Raw genomic sequence first — 19,217 nt, 5'->3', positions numbered from 1 at the left:
AAAAGTACACAGCTCAGAAGGCCACTGGCTCTAGCAGGGGACCTACTTCTACTGTATCAATAAATGGACATGTTGTCAAACTTCCTTCCAAATATTTGTGTTTATGCACATAGATAGAAGTTTGTTCTGCAGTGGGCAAAAGTTAATGGAGAGACTCCTACGTTAACAAAGTGCTGAGGATAAGTCACTCTGAGTGCCCAGCCCTAAGGGGACATCTGTGTCACCACCAACCCACCCACCCAATGCTCGGGCAACATGACAGAAGAACCAGAAGTCGGAGAAGAATGCTGTGAGATGTCTTCTGGTCACGGCATGGCCACAGCATTCAGGAGCACTGCAGCTATGGTCCCCTGTATAAGACATACCAGAGCACGCCTACAAGACCAGTCAGCACTCCAACAGGCAGCACTAACTGGATTTAGTGGGTTACCAAAGACAGAAGAGGCAGAGAGAAGGAACATGAACGTGAGAAGGGCTCATATTGGAGGTGGATGGAGGAAGGGAACTAGGGAGGAAAGGGAGTGGCAAGGAGGAGAGGGGTGGGAATCAGGTGCGGAGAGGGAAGCTGGAGAGGGCTGGGTTAGAGAAGAGAAATCTGGGGGGATTATCTCTAGGATGAGCCGGAAAACTGAGAGGGGAGAGGCTCCCAGAATTCTATGGGAGTGACCCTAGCTGAGACTTCTAGCAGCTGGGGATATGGAGACTGAAGTGACCTCCTCCTTCCTCTGGAACCACCCACAAAACCTTCAACCCAAAATTTGTCCTGCCTACAAGATGTGCAGGAATAAAAATGGAGCAAAGATTGACACAATGTCCAACCGGTGACTGCCCAACTTGAGACCTGTTGGGGCCTGCTCTTTTTAATGTAACTGTAGCCATTTTGTATTCAGTTTCCATATTCCTTACAAGGAGAAATTAAGTTCTCTAACACTTTTTAGGTGTTATTACTTTAACAAACACTGAAGAATGTTATTAATAAGCCAAAAAGTTATGGTTGAATTTCTTAGACTCTGTTGTCTCAATAGACTGGAACGCGCCCCCCCCCTCCACTACCTATGCTACCCCCTCTTACTTCACCTAGGACCACCTACTCAGCAAAAATGTTGTGCCGCTTCACTGCACCTCACTGCCTGCTTTTAAACTTTCTGGTTTCTCATAGAAAAACCCTGTCCTGTGTACAGACTGTTGCCACATTTATTCTCTGAGTCACTTTTTTGTGGTCCTGATTGATCAGTCTTGGGGTGTGAGTTCAATAAACTATTTTTCCTTAACTGAGATCAATGCTCACATCGTTTGTACGGCGATTCCTGAACTTTAACAAGACCCACCCTATGAGAGAGAACTAACCCCTGACACTATTAATGATACTCTCCTACACTTACAGACAGAAGCCTAGCATAACTGTCTTCTGAGAGGCTTCATCCAGCCGCTGATGGAAACATATGCAGAGACCCACAGGCAAACATTAGGCAGAGCTCTGGAAATCTTGTGGAAGGGTGGGGGGAAGGACTGAGGGAGCTGAGGGGGGTCAAGGACAACACAAGAATATCTACAGAGTCAACTAACCTGGGCCCATGGGGCTCACAAAGACTCAACCACCAACAAAAGAACATGCATGGGCTGGACCCCTGCATATTTGTAGCAGATGTTCAGCTTGGTACTCATGTGAGTCCCCTAACAATTGGAGCAGGGGTGGTCTCTGACTCTGTTGCCTGCCTTTGGATACCCTTCACCTAGCTGCGCTGTTTTGTCTGGCCTCTGGGAGAGGATGTGCTTAATTTAACAATGTGTCAGGGCAGGGTAGTAACTCTAAAGAAAAGGGGAGGGGAGAATAGGTAGAAGGGTATATAAGGGTGGGACTGGGAGAAGAAGAAAGGGGCTTCGATCAAGGTATAAAATGGATAGATAGATAGATAGATAGATAGATAGATAGATAGATAGATAGATAGATAGATAGATAGATAGATAGATGATAGATAGGGCAAAACACAAAAAGAAACAGTAATACAAAGGAACTAGAAAAATAGCTCAGTGGTTAAAGGCACCTACTGCTCTTGCAGATAACCCAACTTTGGTTCCCAGCACCCACATCAGGCAGCTCACAGTTGTCTGTAACTACAGTTTCAGGGAGCTGAGTGGTCGACACCACAGGCTCTAATCTGCAAGTTAACAGGTTTTGTATACTTGGTAAATAATTGTTCTCTCTCTGATACAACAGAATTGAGGAGCTGCAACCAAGACTGTGTAGCCTGCAAATTCTAAAGTGTTGGGACTGGGAAATATCCCAGTAAGTAAAGTGCTTGCTTGGCTTGATATCCATTTCATCCCCAGCGTCCACAGGAAAGAGTCAAGCATGGTGACATGTGTTAGCACCTTTCTTTCTTTCTCTCCTTCTCTCTCTCTCTCTCTCTCTCTCTCTCTCTCTCTCTCTTTCTTCCTATAAATTAGATATTTTCTTTATCTACATTTCAAATGTTATCCCCTTTCCTAGTTTCCCCTCTGAGAATCCCCTATCCTCTCCCCCCCCCCTCCTGTTCCCCAACCCACTCACTCCAATTCTTAGCATTCCACTATACTGGGGCATAGAACCTTCACAGGACCTGGGGCCTCTCCTCCCATTGATGACCAACTAGGCCATCCTCTGCTACATATGCAGCTAGAGCCATGAGTCCCACCGTGTGTTTTCTTTGATTTGTGGTTTAGTCCCAAGGAGCTCTGGGGGTACTAGTTAGTTCATACTGATGTTCCTCCTATGGGGCTGCAAACCCCTTCAGCTTCTTAGGTCCTTTCTCTAGCTCCTTCATTGGGGACCCTGTGCTCCATCCAATGGATGACTGTGAGCATCCACTTCTATATTTGCCAGGCACTGGCAGAGCCTCTCAGGAGACAGCTATATCAGGCTGATATAGCAAGTTCTTGATGGATACAGAAAATGTGGTACATTTACACAATGGAGTACTACACAGCTATTAAAAACAATGACTTCATGAAATTCTTAGACAAATGGATGGATCTGGAGGATATCATTCTAAGTGAGGTAACTCAATCACAAAAGAACACACATGATATGCACTCACTGATAAATGGAAATTAGTCCAGAAGCTCAGAATCCTTCTTAGAAGGGGGAACAAAATACTCATGGAAGGAGTTACAGAGACAAAGTTCGGAGCAGAGACTGAAGGAAGGACCATCCAGAGACTGCCCCACTTGGGGAATCCATCCCATAAACAACCACCAAACCCAGACACTGTGTTAGCATTTTGCCCAAGCTCTGCCCCATAGTTACCTGGAAACATCCAGGTGTGCCTGACTCACTATGAAAAGGGGCTACTTGCCCGCTCCACTCTCTCTTGCTCTTGCCTTCTTGCTCTCCTCCACTCTCTACTCTTTCTCTTTCTTTGCCTTATTCTGTCTCTACTACCCTCTTAACTCCCCTCCTCACGCCCTGAATAAATTCTATACTATACTATACTATACTATACTATACTATACTATACTCTTCTATACTATACTCTTCTATACTATACTATACTATACTCTTCTATACTATCCTATACTCTTCTATACTATCCTATACTCTTCTATACTATACTATACTGTACTATACTCTTCTATACTATACTATACTCTTCTATACTATACTATATTATACTCTTCTATACTATACTGTACTATATTCTTCTATACTATACTATACTCTTCTATACTATACTATACTCTTCTATACTATCCTATACTCTTCTATACTATCCTATACTCTTCTATACTATCCTATACTCTTCTATACTATACTATACTGTACTATACTCTTCTATACTATACTATACTGTACTATATTCTTCTATACTATACTATACTCTTCTATACTATACTATACTATACTCTTCTATACTATACTATACTATACTGTACTATACTCTTCTATACTATACTATACTATACTCTTCTATACTATACTATACTATACTATACTCTTCTATACTCTTCTATACTCTTCTATACTATACTATACTATACTATACTATACTATACTATACTATACTATGTGGCTGGTCCCTGAGGGGGAAGGGATGGCTCAGCATGGGCCCACAGAGGTACCTCCTTCCCCCACACCTTACCACACAACCACCAAACATATTCCTCCTCTCCTTATCTTTTTTATAAAACAAAACAATGTGTGCTTACAGTGCCAGCTCTGGGAGGAGAGGAGACAGACAGGCGAATCTTGGGTTTGCTGTCTAAGCAATTGAGCATAATTGGCAGCCCACTCCAGGCCAGAGAAATGCTGTCTCAAAAAAAAATTTTTTTTGACACCAAAGTAGCAATATCCAAAGTTATTATGAAGTTCTGTGGGGGTTTAAAAGGCACAAACCACAATTGTCTCAACTCTAGGGATTTCTTTTGCTACATGAGGTTTTATCACGGTGTTATTGTTGTTACTGCGGCTGTTGTTTGGGTTGTTTGTTTGTTTGTTTGTTTGTTTAAGGAAGCAGCAGTTAAGCAAGATTACAGAAGCAGAATGAGTTGACCGATTAATATTTATGAATCCAGTGTCTCCGAGATCAGTTTCCTCTTAGATTCAGCTGCTGATGCGTCATAGTCTAGACATCCTGTGGTTAGCAGTTCTTAGGTTAGGCATAAGGTCTTGCTAACTCTTAGATATTTCTTTTGCACACAGTAACTTAGTTTGAAACCCAGTTTCAAATGGAGCTAGTTTTTAAACATTATATTATCTTCTGGCCTGGGAACTATACACACAAAAACACACAGACACACACACATACAATAATTTAAAAAATAAATAAATAAAGGGGCTGAAAAGATGGGCTCAGCAGTTAAGAGTGCATACAGCTGTGGCAGGTGACCCAAATTTGGTCCCAAGCACCCACACCAGGCAGCTCACATCACATACACATACACACACAATTAAAAATAAAATAAATCAGGGGCTGGAGAGATGGCTCAGTGGTTACGAGCACTGACTGTTCTTCCAGAGGTCCTGAGTTCAATTACCAGCAACCACTTGGTGGCTCAAAACCATCTGTAATGGGATCTGATATATCTTTTTCTGCATTTTTGCTTGTCTCTTCTGTTTCTTTATCATAAGTATTCTATGTACCTGAACTTGGGGCAACTGGACAGACAGACAGAATAGGTAACAAGACCAATAAACCTGACTCTCCTTTAAGTTGTGTTTTCAGGAGCTTTGACAAAATTTACCCTCCTATGAATAAGCAGGATTGTATCTTATCACCAAGAGTGGCCGCCAATTTTCCTGTGAGCTGGAGTGGTTTATATTCAGGGTTAAATGGCCCCCAAAGGGCACCTTCAACTCCCAGGTAGCCTGGGAAGTGGTCAGCACCACCCTTGGTATTCCTGGCCACCAAGACCAGATTGGGCATATTCTACCCTGGACAGAAGCAACATTCAACTTGCCCCCATGGATGAAGGTTTGTGTGGTCCAGAATGGACGAGGTGGTCACACCCTGGTCATAGCAAAGAAGACTCCCCAGAGGCCCAGCCCGGGCTGAGAACTAAAAGCCCTCCAAAAATCCTGTCCTATAGGACTCTCAGAAGAGCCTTCTCCTTCTCCCATATCCTCCTCTTTACCTTGCACTATCCCCACCTCTCCAGAGCCCATTGCCTCCTCTTCCCTCTGCCTCCTCTCAGCCTCTCCTGCTTACCCCATTCAATTACTCTTCTGCCTCGGTTCCCCAGTGAAGCCAGATTCAGTCCTTTCTCCTCTCCATAGCCATCAGAGAGGTCACAATGGATGCCCAGATTCGGTTTCCTCCCCCAGGCAGCCTGGGACTTCAGTTTCCTCCTTCCTCTAATCTGCAGCATCTGTTTCCTATCCCCAAAGCAGGAGCAACTCCAGACTCACCTCCCCCTCCCTGGGCCAACCTGAAGCTTCTGTTTCCATTTGATCCCTGAAACAGAAGGACTCCAGCCCTGTCCTTCCTCTACACCAGGCCCCTATATGTTCATTCCATTTACTACTGCAGATCTTTATAACTGGGAACTAGAATCCCACTTTCGGCACAGACCCTAGTTCTCAGATTTCCCTGGTTGATTCTGTTTTCTTTAACTGCCTCCCAACCTAGAATGACTGCCCACAAATTCTCTAAACTCCCTTCACAATGGAAGAGAGAAAAAAAATCCTAGCAGAAGCAACTATTGTGCTGCCTGGATTAGACACTCTTGACAACTACCAGAGAATGACAGCAATTGACAAGGCTTTACCCAGGAGAGCATACTGGGACTATGGGGCAGAAGGAAGTAGAAGATCACTCCATGGCTACCACCAGGCTTAACTGGAGGGTGTCAGGCAGGCAGCTCACATCTGTACAAAGTAGCTGATGTAAAACAGGGCTCAGATGAATTGCCTTCAGCATTTCTTGAGCTCCTTCTGGAGGCATACTTATATACTCCTATACCATTTACCCCTGTAGATCCAGAGGACCCAGCGAACTTCAAGGGGACTAACTTGGCCTTTGTAACTCAGGTGACCACATCTGGGTGTAAGAAAATCCAAAAGATGGACAGATTTTCAGGGAAAAATAGGTCAAAATTATTATAAATATCCCAAAAAGTGTTTGCCAAGAAAGACAAAGAAGACTCGCTAATATAAATAAGTAAATCAGGCCACTGTGGCAGCACTGCGTGCTCCTGGCACCCTCAGCCCTGGACAAGCCACCTACAAGTAAAAGAAAAAGCCCCTACAAACGGACCAACATGCTTCCTGCACCTGGAAACACGAATGTCCCCAGGGGAAACAGGTAGTCCCTCAGCCAATTACCATCCTGTCTCTGGAAGAATAGGAGGGGCATGGCTCCTTAAAAGTAGGCCTCTGACCCCTTGGTTTTGCAAACTTTATATGCCCCAGTACAGGGGAATGCCAGGGCCAAGAAGTGGGAGTGGGTGGGTAGGGGAGCGGGGCAGAGGGAGGGTATAGGGAACTTTCAGGATAGCATTTGAAATGTATATAAAGAAAATATCCAATAAAAATAAATTAAAAAAAAAAAAGTAGGCCTCTGGAGCCAATGTTAACCTTCTCCATTGGAGGCCAACCTGTAAACTTCCTTGGAGACACGGGAGCATCGTTACATATTACAGAAGTCCCTGGAACCCCTTAATAAAAGAAAAATGGAAGTGCAGGGGGCTACAGGGAAAATTAAAAAATACAGTTGGATTATAAAACAGATTGTAGTTTTTATTCTTGCTAGATGAGATCAACAAATTTCTGTTATAAAAGGGCCACGGTGATCCCAGGAGCCCAGCTGACTCCTGTTGCGTTCTGCACAGGAAACATGGGTTGGATCAGCAGAGAGACCACTCAGATGCATGGGCAGGGTCACCTTTTCCAGAATGGGGCTCAGGAAGCCCCTAGCCATCACAGTACCCTACGCAGCACAGATGGGAACAGTGACAAAGCTGACAGTGTGTGCCCACAGGATTTCAGAACAAAGCACTTTTATTTCCCACAAAAGAGAGCTACAGAGCAGCTGCTTCCCTTAGCAAGCAAGTTGAGGAATTTCTGGCCTCTGAAATTCATGTTGAAAAACAACTCCAACTACCTCAGTGGTAGAAACAGATTAAATATATCCTATATATACACACATGTACATCGGATCTTTGAAGAGAACAGCGTGAACTTATATGAGTAAGCACAGAAACAAAACAAAACAAAAAAATTACTTTCAAAAAAGCAACCCGAAGCCAGAAGTGGTGAATCTTTAATACCAGCACACAGGAGGCAGAGGCAGGTGGATCTCTGAGTTTGAAGCCAATCTGGTCTACTACAGAGTGAGTTCCAGGACAGCCAAAGCTACATTTTTAATAAGCAAGTAGAGGTTAGCGGTGGTGGCCCACGCCTTTAGTCCCAGCATTCTGGGAGGCAAAGGCAGGTGGATTTCTGTGTGTTCAAGGCCAGCCTGGTCTGCAAAGCAAGTCCAGGACAGCCATAGTTACACAGAGAAACAATGTCTCGAAGCATAAAGGGGGTGGGGAGAATTGAAGCACTGGGGATGTAGCTCAGTTGGTAGGGCATCTGCCTAGCATGTACAAAGCCATAGGTTTGGTCCTCTGCACTGCATAAAACCAAGTGTGGTGGTACATGCCTGTAATCCCGGCATCTGAGAGATGAAGGCCGGGGGAGCAGAAGTTCAAGGTCATAGTCAGTACCTTGGAGGCCAGCTTGGGTTTCATAAGACCCAATCTCAAAAAATGCCTCTCTCACCAAAAAACTAAGTGGAGACATGATGAAGTTGGGGTGTAATTCAGTGGTAGGCACTTACGTAGCATGCCTAAGGTCCTGGGTTGGAGTGCCAGAATCACCATCTCCCCCTAAGAAGACATTAGTATTCTATTTCTGCCTAGTGTACACTTTTACACACTTGTAATAACAATGAATCCTATATTATGCACGATCTGAGAAAAATACAACAAACTGGGCTAGTCCCCGCAGTGATTGATAGAAATGTTGGATTTCTTATGTTTTATTATTTGATTCTTTGAACTTTTTTTTAAACTATAAATTACTTTAAAAATAAAAATTTTAAAGATCTGTGTGTGTGAGACCACATATGTATTATGTATCTGTGTCCGAGTGAGTGTTCATGTGTGTCTCTGTGACTGTTCATATGCATGTGTCTGTGTGTGTTCATGTATGTATGTGTTTGTGTGTCTATGTGTATGTTCATGTTCATATGTATGCCTGTCTGTGTGTGTGTGTGTGTGTGTGTGTGTGTTCATGTGCATACAGAGCCCAGAGGTCGCCATCAGATGTATTCCTCACCTTATCTTTTGAGACAGGGCCTCTCACTGAACCTGGAGCTCACTAACTCAGCTAGCTGCAAGCTCAGGAGCTCCAGGGCCTCTTCTCTGCCCACCTCCCCAGTGCTGAGACTGCAGGCTTGTACAGCAAGAGCTTTGCTGACTGTGCTATCTCTCCAATCCCATTATTTAAAATAATAATAATAATAATAATAAGAAGAAGAAGAAGAAGAAGAAGAAGAAGAAGAAGAAGAAGAAGAAGAAGAAGTGAGAAGAAAATGCTCACATATTGAATACTTGGGATTTTTTTAACTGAAAAATGTAGATGTCATCTGTTACCAAGCCCTCATGAAACTCTCAATTAGGAGTATTCATTTTTTATTGATTTTCTAGCATTTAAAATTGTTTAAATAGCTGGACAGTGGTAGCACATACCTCCCACCATTTGGAAGGCAGAGATAGGTGGATCTCTGAGTTCAAGGCCAGCCTGGTCTATAGAGCTAGTTCCAGAACAGCCAGAGATACACAAAGAAAGCCTACTCAAAAAAAAATCTAAATAAATACATATCTATGTTTTCGTTTTGGTTTTGTTTGAATGCGAGGAGGATAAATGATATTCAATTTAGAATCAGAGGAGGGGAGAAACCACCTTGAGATCTGACATTCTGGAAAGATGATTTAATGGCCAAAACCACTTGTCATGCAAAGCTGATGACCTGAGTTTTCTCACCAGACCCCACTGTAGAAGGAAAGAACCAATTCCCAAAGTTGTATGACTTCTACACATGCGCCATAGAGAGAGGTGGGAGATGGAGGATAAAATAAATACATAAAATAAATATAGCATTTTAAATATTTTTAAAAGAAAGCTGGTGTGCTGACTCAGAGCACATGAGAGGGGACCATGGTAGGTCGGAGGGTCAAAGCTGCCACAGCAGGAAAAGAAGAAAGCAGGTTATCACCTATTGAAAACAGAAAGCTTTTGACTAACAGCAGCCAATATTGAGGTGTGGGCTGCACTAGAGGTTTGTTCTAGGGCAGGTTTCTAAATGGGTGGGTACCCTGACTGCTACACTAGGAAGTGGCCTGAAGGAAGGCCACACAGAGCACTGGAGGAAGCAGGAGAGGCATGGATGACCCAGGCAGGCTGCAACAGACAGTGAGAAGGGCAGGCTGGACCCACTGAAAGCAGCCAACTGGCTTTTCCAGAAGGTTATGGTATTTAAGCAGTGTGGCCAGTGTAATAAATAGTTACATTAGCAATGCCATTCCCAAGATAAAAACTATCGTCTCTAAACCAATACAAAAATGATTGGTTTGAACTATTTAGAAATGTAAAAGGCAGAAAAGGCTCCAGGATCTCTGAGGATCATGTTTAAATTGTCAGAGGGATTGTTTTAGTCAACAGTTCATTTATTCTTTTTTATGATTTACTCACATGTCTATTTACCCTCCTCCACTCAACCAACCCCCAGCTTTTTATTCAGTATTGGCCTTTTAAATGTGCAAGGCATTACGTGCCTCAGCTCCTAGATTACAGGCCTGAATTACTAAGCCTGGCTCCTGATGGCTCTGTTTAACTTGAGCTGGATTTAATTTTCAGAAACAGCACAGTGACTATGCTTAGGGCTCTGTGTTCAAACCAAGGCTCAACTACTTACCACAGAGTCCTGGAAAAATTTATCCAAATTGTCGCTAGGCTTCATTCTCTTCAGCCATAAAATGAGGACAGTTATATATGTGAACCTGATTCAAAGTTTGATCCTGAAGATTAAGTCAAATCTATGAAGCACTGGGTGGAGGAGGAAATAGCTCAGTAGATAAAGTGTTTGCCACAGAAACACAAAGGACTGAATTTTATCTCAAGAACCCAGTTTAAAAAAAAAAAAACAAAGAAAAACCAGAGTGTTGTGGTGTAGTGTGGTATGGCGTGGTGGCAATACATGCCTTTGATCCTGTCACTCTAGAGACAGAGGGAATCATTGGATCTCTGAGTTCCAGGCCAGCCAGAGCTACACAAAAAAGCAAAGCAAACTGGAATGAGTAAAAGCACCTGCTATGCAAATGAACCAGTTCACCTGAGTCTAGACCTATGCAAAACCCCAGAAGATGTGGCATACATTGCAGCCCAGCACTCTGTAGCAAGAAGGAGGCAGAGAAGGAGAAGGTGCCAGAAGCCTATAGGCCAGCTACCCTGGAGTACTCTACAGAAAGGAGGAAACGAGAGAGCTTGCCTCAACAAGGTAGCAGGTGGGAAGTAATTCCTAAAAGTTCTCTGATCTCCATTCGTGCACTGGGGTACACGGCCAGCCAGAAATGCCTAACTGGAGTTTTCCAGACAAGCAAAAATCGAAGTCCCCTCCCGCCTGAATGGCTCAGTGGTTAAGAGCTCTTAGGGGGACGCAGGTTTGATTCCTAGCACCCACATGGCAGCTCACAACCATTTGTAACTCAAGTCCCATGGTATCTGAAGCTCTCTTCAGGTTTCTGTGTGCACTGCCTGCACATATTACACAGACATATATGCAGTCAGAACACCCACACAAGTTAAAAAATAAAATAAAAGATAAAATAAAAATGAAAGGGACAGCGCCCCAAACTGTCCTCTTGCCTCTCAGTCTCCCGATGCACACTGCGTGAATGTGCATGTGGGCACTGTTTTACAAACACAAGCCGCACCGAGGAAACGCTTAGCAGTCAGCAGCTTTGTCACTCCCGTGGCTGGGCGCTGTGAGTCTGCCTTATGCAGAAACAGCAAGGGCACTCTGGTACTTATGAAACCCAACCTGGGAGAATTCTCTCCCTGTTCCTGTGAACCACATGCCCCAGTCAACAGGAAAAATTCCTGAGCAGGACTTTCACTTTTGATACTGAGAAGGTCTGGAAACTTGTGAAAAACAAAAGAAGTTTGGGTCTTGCCAAGAACGAAAAATCAGTGAGAAGCTGGAGAGTCTCCATGCCAAGGTTTTGAGAAAAGGAAATCCAAGGAGCTTGAGGCTTCCTCAGAAACACACCAGGCACCTGTGGAAACCTGGGGAAACTTCTGGTATCGATCTCTGAGAATTTTCTGATGAATCAGGACTCCTAATACCTATCCAAGTATGGTTTCTGTAAGAAATAATTGTGGTAATGGCTGAGCACTGTAAAACCACTTAAACCTATATATAAGGAAAAATGCTAGCCTATGCTGTAGGCAAGATGGGTGCCGGGAAGGGGTGCAAAGAATAAGGAAGAATCTGACAGCCCTGACTTCCCAGCCTCTGGGCCAGAAGAAAGGTAGACGAGACCTGGCCTGACACATTAGCCTTCCTTATGTCCCTGCCCAGGCTGCCTAGTTAGTCAGAAAGGACAACCCCAGAGTGCAGCCATGTCAGAAGTACTAAAGCCCCAAGCATGCTGGAAAAAGAAGGAAATCTTGCCTGCCTGCCTAGGCTCACCAGCACCAAACCTCAGGCCTAGTCTCCTCCAGGGTAAGCCTGCCCCTTTCTGCATTCAGAGCGCCCCACCCCCACCCCCTACTCACACACCACCACCAAGCCTTACTGGGGCATCCACAAGTTACCTGGAATCCTTATAACAGCATCATTTTAGAGATGAGAAAAATGAGCTCCAAGGTGGGAGTGAACTTACCCAAGGCCTCAGAGGTGGTCCAGCAGCCATGGCAGTATTCTACCACAGACCTGCTTGGATCTAAGTATCCAATGGCAAAGCAGACAAAGGGGTATGAAAATGTGAAAGAGATGGCTCAGTGGGTCTCACTGAGTGCTCTTCCAGAGGTCCTGAGTTCAATTCCCAGCAACCACATGGTGGCTCACAACCATCTGTACAGCTACAGTGTGCTCATATACATAAAATAAATAAATCTTTTAAGCCTGCCTGTCAGTCTCACTCTGCAAAGCCCCAGCTTCAGCTTTAGAGCTGCTCTAAACTGAAACCAGCTTCAAGGTCTAGTAACAGATAAGGTGAGTGAAAGAGAAAGAAGACCTCGAGGCCTCCTCCCTCTCACCCTGCAGAGCAAGCTGTTCCTGTTTCTATGGTCACAGCCCAGCTGTTTCTGATTGAGTTTTGGGTTTGATTTAGTTTCTCCTTGTTGGTGGTAGTTTGTTTTGTCCTGTCATTGTTGATAGTGCTGGTGGTAGTGGACTTCACTTATTTATTTTTGAGATGGGGGTCTCGTTGGAGCCCAGCCTAGCCTCCAACTCCGCATGCCGCCTCCCCAGCGGAAGAATTACAAGGATCTGTTTGACCATGCCTAGCTCTACAGATCTCATAGACAGAAAGATTGTAATAAATAAATAAAAGTGACCATTCCACGCTACCCTGACACCTAGACTGGGTAAGGAGTGGAGCGGCCCCACCAGCATCCAGCCTGGCACTTAGAGGGTCTCAGAGGCTGATGGCCCGGGGAGAGGGACAGGAGTGAAGCTGTAGCCTGCAGGACCAGAAGCAGCTTCTGCATCAGAAGCATCCCCTATCCTAGCCAGCTCCACACACAGTCCCAGATGTCAAGCACAGATCAAAAAGCAGTAAGGCTAGGTCCCTTTTTGTGAGCTCTCCATAGCCTCAGAAATAGTGTCAGGCCTTGGGACCTCCCCTTGAGCTGGATCTCACTTTGGGCCTGTCGCTGGACCTTCTTTTCCTCAGGCTCCTCTCCACTTCTATCCCTGTAATTCTTTCAGACAGGAACAATAATGGGTCAGAGTTCTGACTATGGGATGGCAACCCCATCCCTCACTTGATGTCCTGTCTTCCTGCTGGAGGTGGGCTCTATAAGTTCCCTCTCCCTACTGTCGGGTATTTCATCTAAGGTCCCTTCCTTGGGGAGGAGGTATGGGATGTGGAACAGTAGAAGGGTGGACAGGGGGCGGGCAGAAAAAAATATGGAGTATAAAAAAAATAATTAGGGCTGGGCAGTGGTGGCTCGCGCCTTTAATCCCAGCACTTGGGAAGCAGAGGTAGGTGGATTTCTGAGTTCAAGGCCAGCCTGGTCTACAGAGTGAGTTCCAGTACAGCCAGGGCTACACAGAGAAATCCTGTCTGGAAAGACCAAAATAATAATAATAATAATTTAAAAATAAAAAATAGGCAGAGTATAAAGACAAAAGAAAGAAAGAAAGAAAGAAAGAAAGAAAGAAAGAAAGAAAGAAAGAAAGAAAGAAAGAAAGAGGAAAGAAAAGCAGTAAGCCTGGCTTGATGTCACACGCCTTTAATACCTGCACTTGGGAGGCAGAGGCATGGGGATCGTTTTGAGTTTGAGACCAGCTCGGTCTACATAGTAGATTCTGAGGCAGCCAGAACTACATAGAGATGCTATCTCAAAAAATAAATAAAAATAAAGAACTAAATAAACAAACAATAATAAGGAAGACAGAAGGCAGCCTGTGCAGCCTGCTCTGAGGCTTGAGAGGCACCCTGGCCTTGCCGAACTTAGTTTTACTTTGAGTTCTCACTTCCAGGAAACACACTCAAAGGTCAGCATTGCAGTGGGTGGAGGTGAAAGGACCTGTCACCCAAACCTCCTATCAGTTACAAAGTTGAGGGCAAGGAGCGATCCGGGCTGAGCTTTTCCAGCTGCCTTCTCCTCCCCAAGCCCCAGAGCCCTGCCCAGTGTGCTACTCCGACCTCTGCCTACAGCCCTGCATTTTTAGTTTGGGTTAGGACTTTGGGTTTTTTGGTTGGTTGGTTGGTTGGTTGTTATTTTTGTTGTTGTTGTTTGTTTGTTTGTTTTTACCTCTTTACTTTCTGTGTATGGGTGTTTTGACTGCATGTGTCTGCGGATCACAGGTGTACAGCACCCTTGGATACCAGGAAAGGGTGTCAGATCACTTGAGATGGGAGTTACAGCCTGTTGTTAGCTGTGCTAACATGGGTGTGCTGGGAACTAAATCCATGTCCTCTGGAAAAGCATCCAGTGCTCTTATCCACCGAACCATCTCTTCAGCATTGTTTGTTTGTTTGTGGTTTTGTGAGATAGGGTGTCTCTGCAAAGCCTTGGTTGTCCTGGAACTCACTCTATAGACCAAGCTGGCCTTAAACTCAGAGATCCACTTGCCTCTGCCTCCCGAGTGCTGAGATTAAAGGCGTGCGCCACCACTACCTGGCAATCCTGTTTTATTTTGTTTGAGATAAGGTCTCTCCACAGAGCCAAGGATAGCCTCCAAGTCTGCATCCCAAGTGGCAGGGTTACAGGTGTGTGCCACCATGCCTTCATTCACAGCCCTGGAGATGAGATGACAGTACATACGGAGCTGGATGCAGGAGAAAGAGTGACACGTCTCCTCAGTCTGAGAAGAGAGGATTCATCAGTGAGATTTCATAGCTTCTACATAAGCCTGCAATTGGTGTATATTTATTTCTTACTGTTTTAATTAAAAAGTGAGTGAGGTGGCTTATAAAGCAAAGGAGCTTGCTGCCAAGCCTGATGACCTGACTTCAAATCCCAGAACCCAAATAGCGAAGAGGGGAACTAATTCCCGCAGACAGCTCCCTGACCTCTACATGTTTGCCACGGCATATGCATGCCCCCCAAAACACATACACAAACACACACATACATATACACAAACATGCTTTTTAAATTGTCTACTACAACAAAATTATATCAACACACGGTTACACAGTCAAAACACACAACTGAGACAAACATGTATTTTTATGAGTCAGCTCCTCACGGCTCAGCAGAGTTCAAGCTTTATATGGAAAATATAAAATATAGTGCTAACTTCTGTGCTCTTGGGTTTTCCCGGGTTCAAACAGAAAGCAAAACAGCCTGGCCTCACAGTACCAGAAACAGAAAGTGCAGCCTGGAGTGACTCTGCTGCTATGAGAACTGTTAGGTTTTAAGTGTTGTTTTCACTTGGGAACCGAATAAACTTGAACTTGATTATAATCCCACACCAGTACTCAGCTGGAGCACAATCCCAAGAGGGTTGTCTGCAAAAACCTGAACCAAATCAACAGTCTTGTTAAAATGAAGAAGACATTTGCCCTGTTCCAATCTCAAGACATCATGGGTTAACAAAGATGCCGGGGGCTGGGATGTGGCTCAGTCGGTAGAGTGCTTGCCTACCATGCAGGAGGGCTTCACAAAACTGGGTATGGGGCCTCACACCTATAATTCCAGCACTCAAGAGGTGGGGGCAGAGAAACCAGAAGGAAGAAACTGTCCTCGCTAAATAGGAAGTTTGAGGCCAGTCTGGGCTACCTGAAGCCTTGTCTCAAAAACAAAAGCAAAACAAAAATCAGAAAGAAAAGAGAAGGGGGGATGGAGGGAAGAAATGAAGGAAAAGCCAGAGCTGAGTGTTTGCTGGCAGCAGGGATGGCCATGGGTCAGCTGACAAGACAAAAATAAGCAGAATCAACTTCAGACATTCGACCCAGGAACCTGCCCAGGGTCCGGGTTTGGTAAGAAGACCCAGCCCCCAACTTCCCCCCCTCTACTGCTTTCTATTGAGCATGTTTCAAGCAGGGTGGCAGCCAACTGCTGAGGCTCAACAGGTGGCAGCTGACCCACAGCTCATACCTGATCCCCCAAGGGTTCAAATGTAGCTTCCTCACTACAAAGCTCCTCTCTTCAAAACAGCGAGTCAGACCCGGAGAAAACAAGAGTCACCATTAAAACACTACACCCATCCCTGGCCCACCCTTGGCTTCTCACGCTGTACTTACTATGGGTGCTAGCATTTTCCAGGATGTGTGAGCTTCAATTTCAGCTTAGCAGCAGCGTGGATGCCTAAGACACAGAGGGGAGCAAAGCTCATTAAGTCTCTAGCAAGTCTCCAGGAGCAGGGTAGCTTTTAGCAGAGCCCTCCAGAAACTTCCACCAAACTTCTCCAACTTTCTCGCTCTCCTCCGCTCTGACCTGAGCTTGCCCTTGAATAGACAAATCCCTCTCTGTAGGGCAGAAGCGGCTCACGGGATCCTTGGTCACCAGCAGGGTTCCTGGCCAGGCAGGCATTCGTGCGCCCCTGGCTCCTTTTCTCCGCGTACGGCGGATGGCAGACAGGTGGCAGCTCTCGCCTGGCTTGTTTACGCAGCCGAAACACTCTCCGCCTCCCAGACAGCCCTCGGGGACCCGCAGAGGCACCCGGGCTTCTCACCTTTGCTTGGGTCCCAGAAAAAAACTCTCCAACCTCCTCGCGCCCCAAGTAGGCAAGTGGAGGCCAGCGCAATGGGGACTGGTTTAATGGCCGCAGAGTCCAGGCTGAGCCAGATCACCCCGCCCCTCCTCCTGTAACTGGCTAATGAGAGCGTCGCCAAGGGCATGCCACTACTCAGTAGTCACTTAGATGCCTCCCTCCCGCTGCGTTCCCGCCTCTCTGCTCCTCTGCCCCAGATTCCCCAGCCCTTGACAGCCTATACACACTCCTCATGGAAGAACATGTTATGTCGAATTACATTTAATCTTTGTACATGAATCATACCAAAAGGCTATTTTTTAAGAGTAATACATGCCTGAAATCCTAGCATTTGACAAGCTGAAGCAGGAGGATTGCCATAAGTTTAAAGTTAGCCTGAGCTACTGTTTGAGATCTTCTCTCCAAAATAATAATAATAAATAATGATGATGATGATGATAATAATAGCCAGATGTAGTTGTTTATGCCTTTGTTTCCTGCACTCAGGAGGCAGAGGCAGGCCCATCTCTGTGAGGCTAGCTCCACATAGTGAGTTCCAAGGGTGCCAGAGCTATGCAAAGAGACCTTGCCTCAAAAATCCAAAATATAATAATAAAAATAAAAATAATGACAACAACAGTAATGTGGGGTTGAGGAGCTGGCTCAGGGGTTGAGAGCACTTGCTGCTCTTGCAAAGGGCCCCGGATGGTTCCCAGGATCCACATGGTGGCTCACAACCATGATTAACTCAGTTCCAGGGGATCCAATACCTTCTTTTGACATTGTTACTCATGAGGTACAGACCTGGTACATGTGCACACATACTGACAAAACACACATAGAGAAGACAGCTTGCACAGGGGTTTCAGCCAATAGAAAGTCTTTATTAGCCTGGCTGTCAACTACAGTGGGTGTTCAGTGTAGCACTTAGCTTTTCTCAGAGTGAGCTTTTAAACACAAAAACCATGTTCTGGGTTGGCATTCTTCAGTTAACAAGAACAGTTAGCCAAAAGCAGGCTCACAGAAGCCAAAAATAAGATTAGTACACCTGGCCTCTGTTTTAGCTTTGGCAGGTGGTGCTGTCTGCCTGAATGATACTTCCATCATGGAGTCAGTTGTGCTAAAGTCTTGGGGCCCACTAAGTCTGAAGCTCTGTTACACTCATAAAATAAATCTCAAAACATTTTTGTAATTGAAGGAGTTAAAAAAATACACTCCCTGGCATTTTGATTGAGGAACATGAAATATGTAATTTCTTTTGATTTCCTTTTCAATATTCAGAGATTACTTTATTCGTGTTTGAAATCAAATCCATGAACATAAAAGGTTAGATGTTTAAAACAGTATATTACCATTGCACAAATGAAAAAAGAAAAAGAAGCATTCTGGACAAACATGGCTACTGTTCATTTCTGTACAGTGTTCTTTTCTCTTTCTTAAAAGCAGAAGATGAGGCTCTGCATGGTGGCACATGCCTTTAAACCCAGCACTCAGGAGTTAGAGGTAGGAAGATCTCTGTGACTTCAAGGCCAGCTGGGGCTACACAGTAAGATCCTGTCTCAAAAGCAAAACAAACAAATAAATCAGGAATCGAAATTCCCAAATGATGGCTTCTCTCACTAAAACAGAAAGAAACCATCACCCAGAGGCCCTGGACTCTACTCCCAGCACCACTCCAAAAGGATAGCAATAACTCGCCTTTTCCGATTTCTCACTTAACGTAAACACTTCTGCAAAGTTTAACTATTCTTTTTCCTCCCTAGCTGCTTCTTGGGGTCCTTGTCCCCTCCTCTTCCTCACACTCCATAGTTCTTTCTGATCCTGGAGTGACTCTTGGGACCTCATGGACACTAGCAATTGAAATTGGGCCACAAATCCATAAGTCTTCATTTCCCCCTGCAAACCCCTAGGATACACACAACTTGCATCCGGGGAATGTGCATGCTTCTCCTCCTGATCGTCTATTCCAAGTCAATTTAATTCTGAAAGTCAACCAGGATTAGATCAGTAGAGTTGGATTTTTGCTTCTCCCTACAAATCTATGTGAAATTAAAAAGCCAGCCAAAGGGACAGGTTTGGTGGCATACAACTGTAGTCTGAGGCAGAAGATCACTTGAGCCTGGAAGTTCTAGACCAGCCTGGTCAACTCAGTACACATGAGAGTGGTGGAGACAGCTAGAAATTGTACAGCAAAAAGGACTTAAGTATTGGTCCTTAAGCCATAATAAATCCCCAATGCTTTCTTTCATATGTATCCCCAGTGGCACACAGTGGGCATTTTATGAGTGAATGTACCTCCCTCTGAGCCTCATTCTGTTCATCTAT

At 44.9% G+C, this 19,217-nt stretch overlaps 1 protein-coding gene across 3 annotated transcripts in view; it reads right to left on the bottom strand.

Moving 5' to 3' along the window:
• Plaat3 (phospholipase A and acyltransferase 3) overlaps positions 1–16,980 on the bottom strand; it is a 31,087-nt gene extending 14,107 nt beyond the window's left edge. Inside the window, exons 1-2 of one of the 3 annotated variants that reach the window (NM_139269.2) lie at positions 16,875–16,980; positions 16,444–16,507 (exon numbers count right to left, since the gene is read on the bottom strand). In NM_139269.2, the coding sequence (NP_644675.2) occupies positions 16,444–16,458 (15 nt within the window). In that variant the 5' untranslated portion in view covers positions 16,459–16,507; positions 16,875–16,980. Of the gene's footprint in view, positions 1–12,405; positions 12,779–16,443; positions 16,508–16,636 lie in introns of those variants that run through there. The other 2 variants (NM_001362425.1, XM_011247220.2) reach the window with 2 other exon arrangements.
• Positions 16,981–19,217: the final 2,237 nt, after the last annotated feature.

The sequence above is a fragment of the Mus musculus genome, chromosome 19, assembly GCF_000001635.26.
Source record: "Mus musculus strain C57BL/6J chromosome 19, GRCm38.p6 C57BL/6J".
NCBI lineage: Eukaryota > Metazoa > Chordata > Mammalia > Rodentia > Muridae > Mus > Mus musculus.
This window is presented reverse-complemented; position numbering and strand designations above follow the sequence as displayed.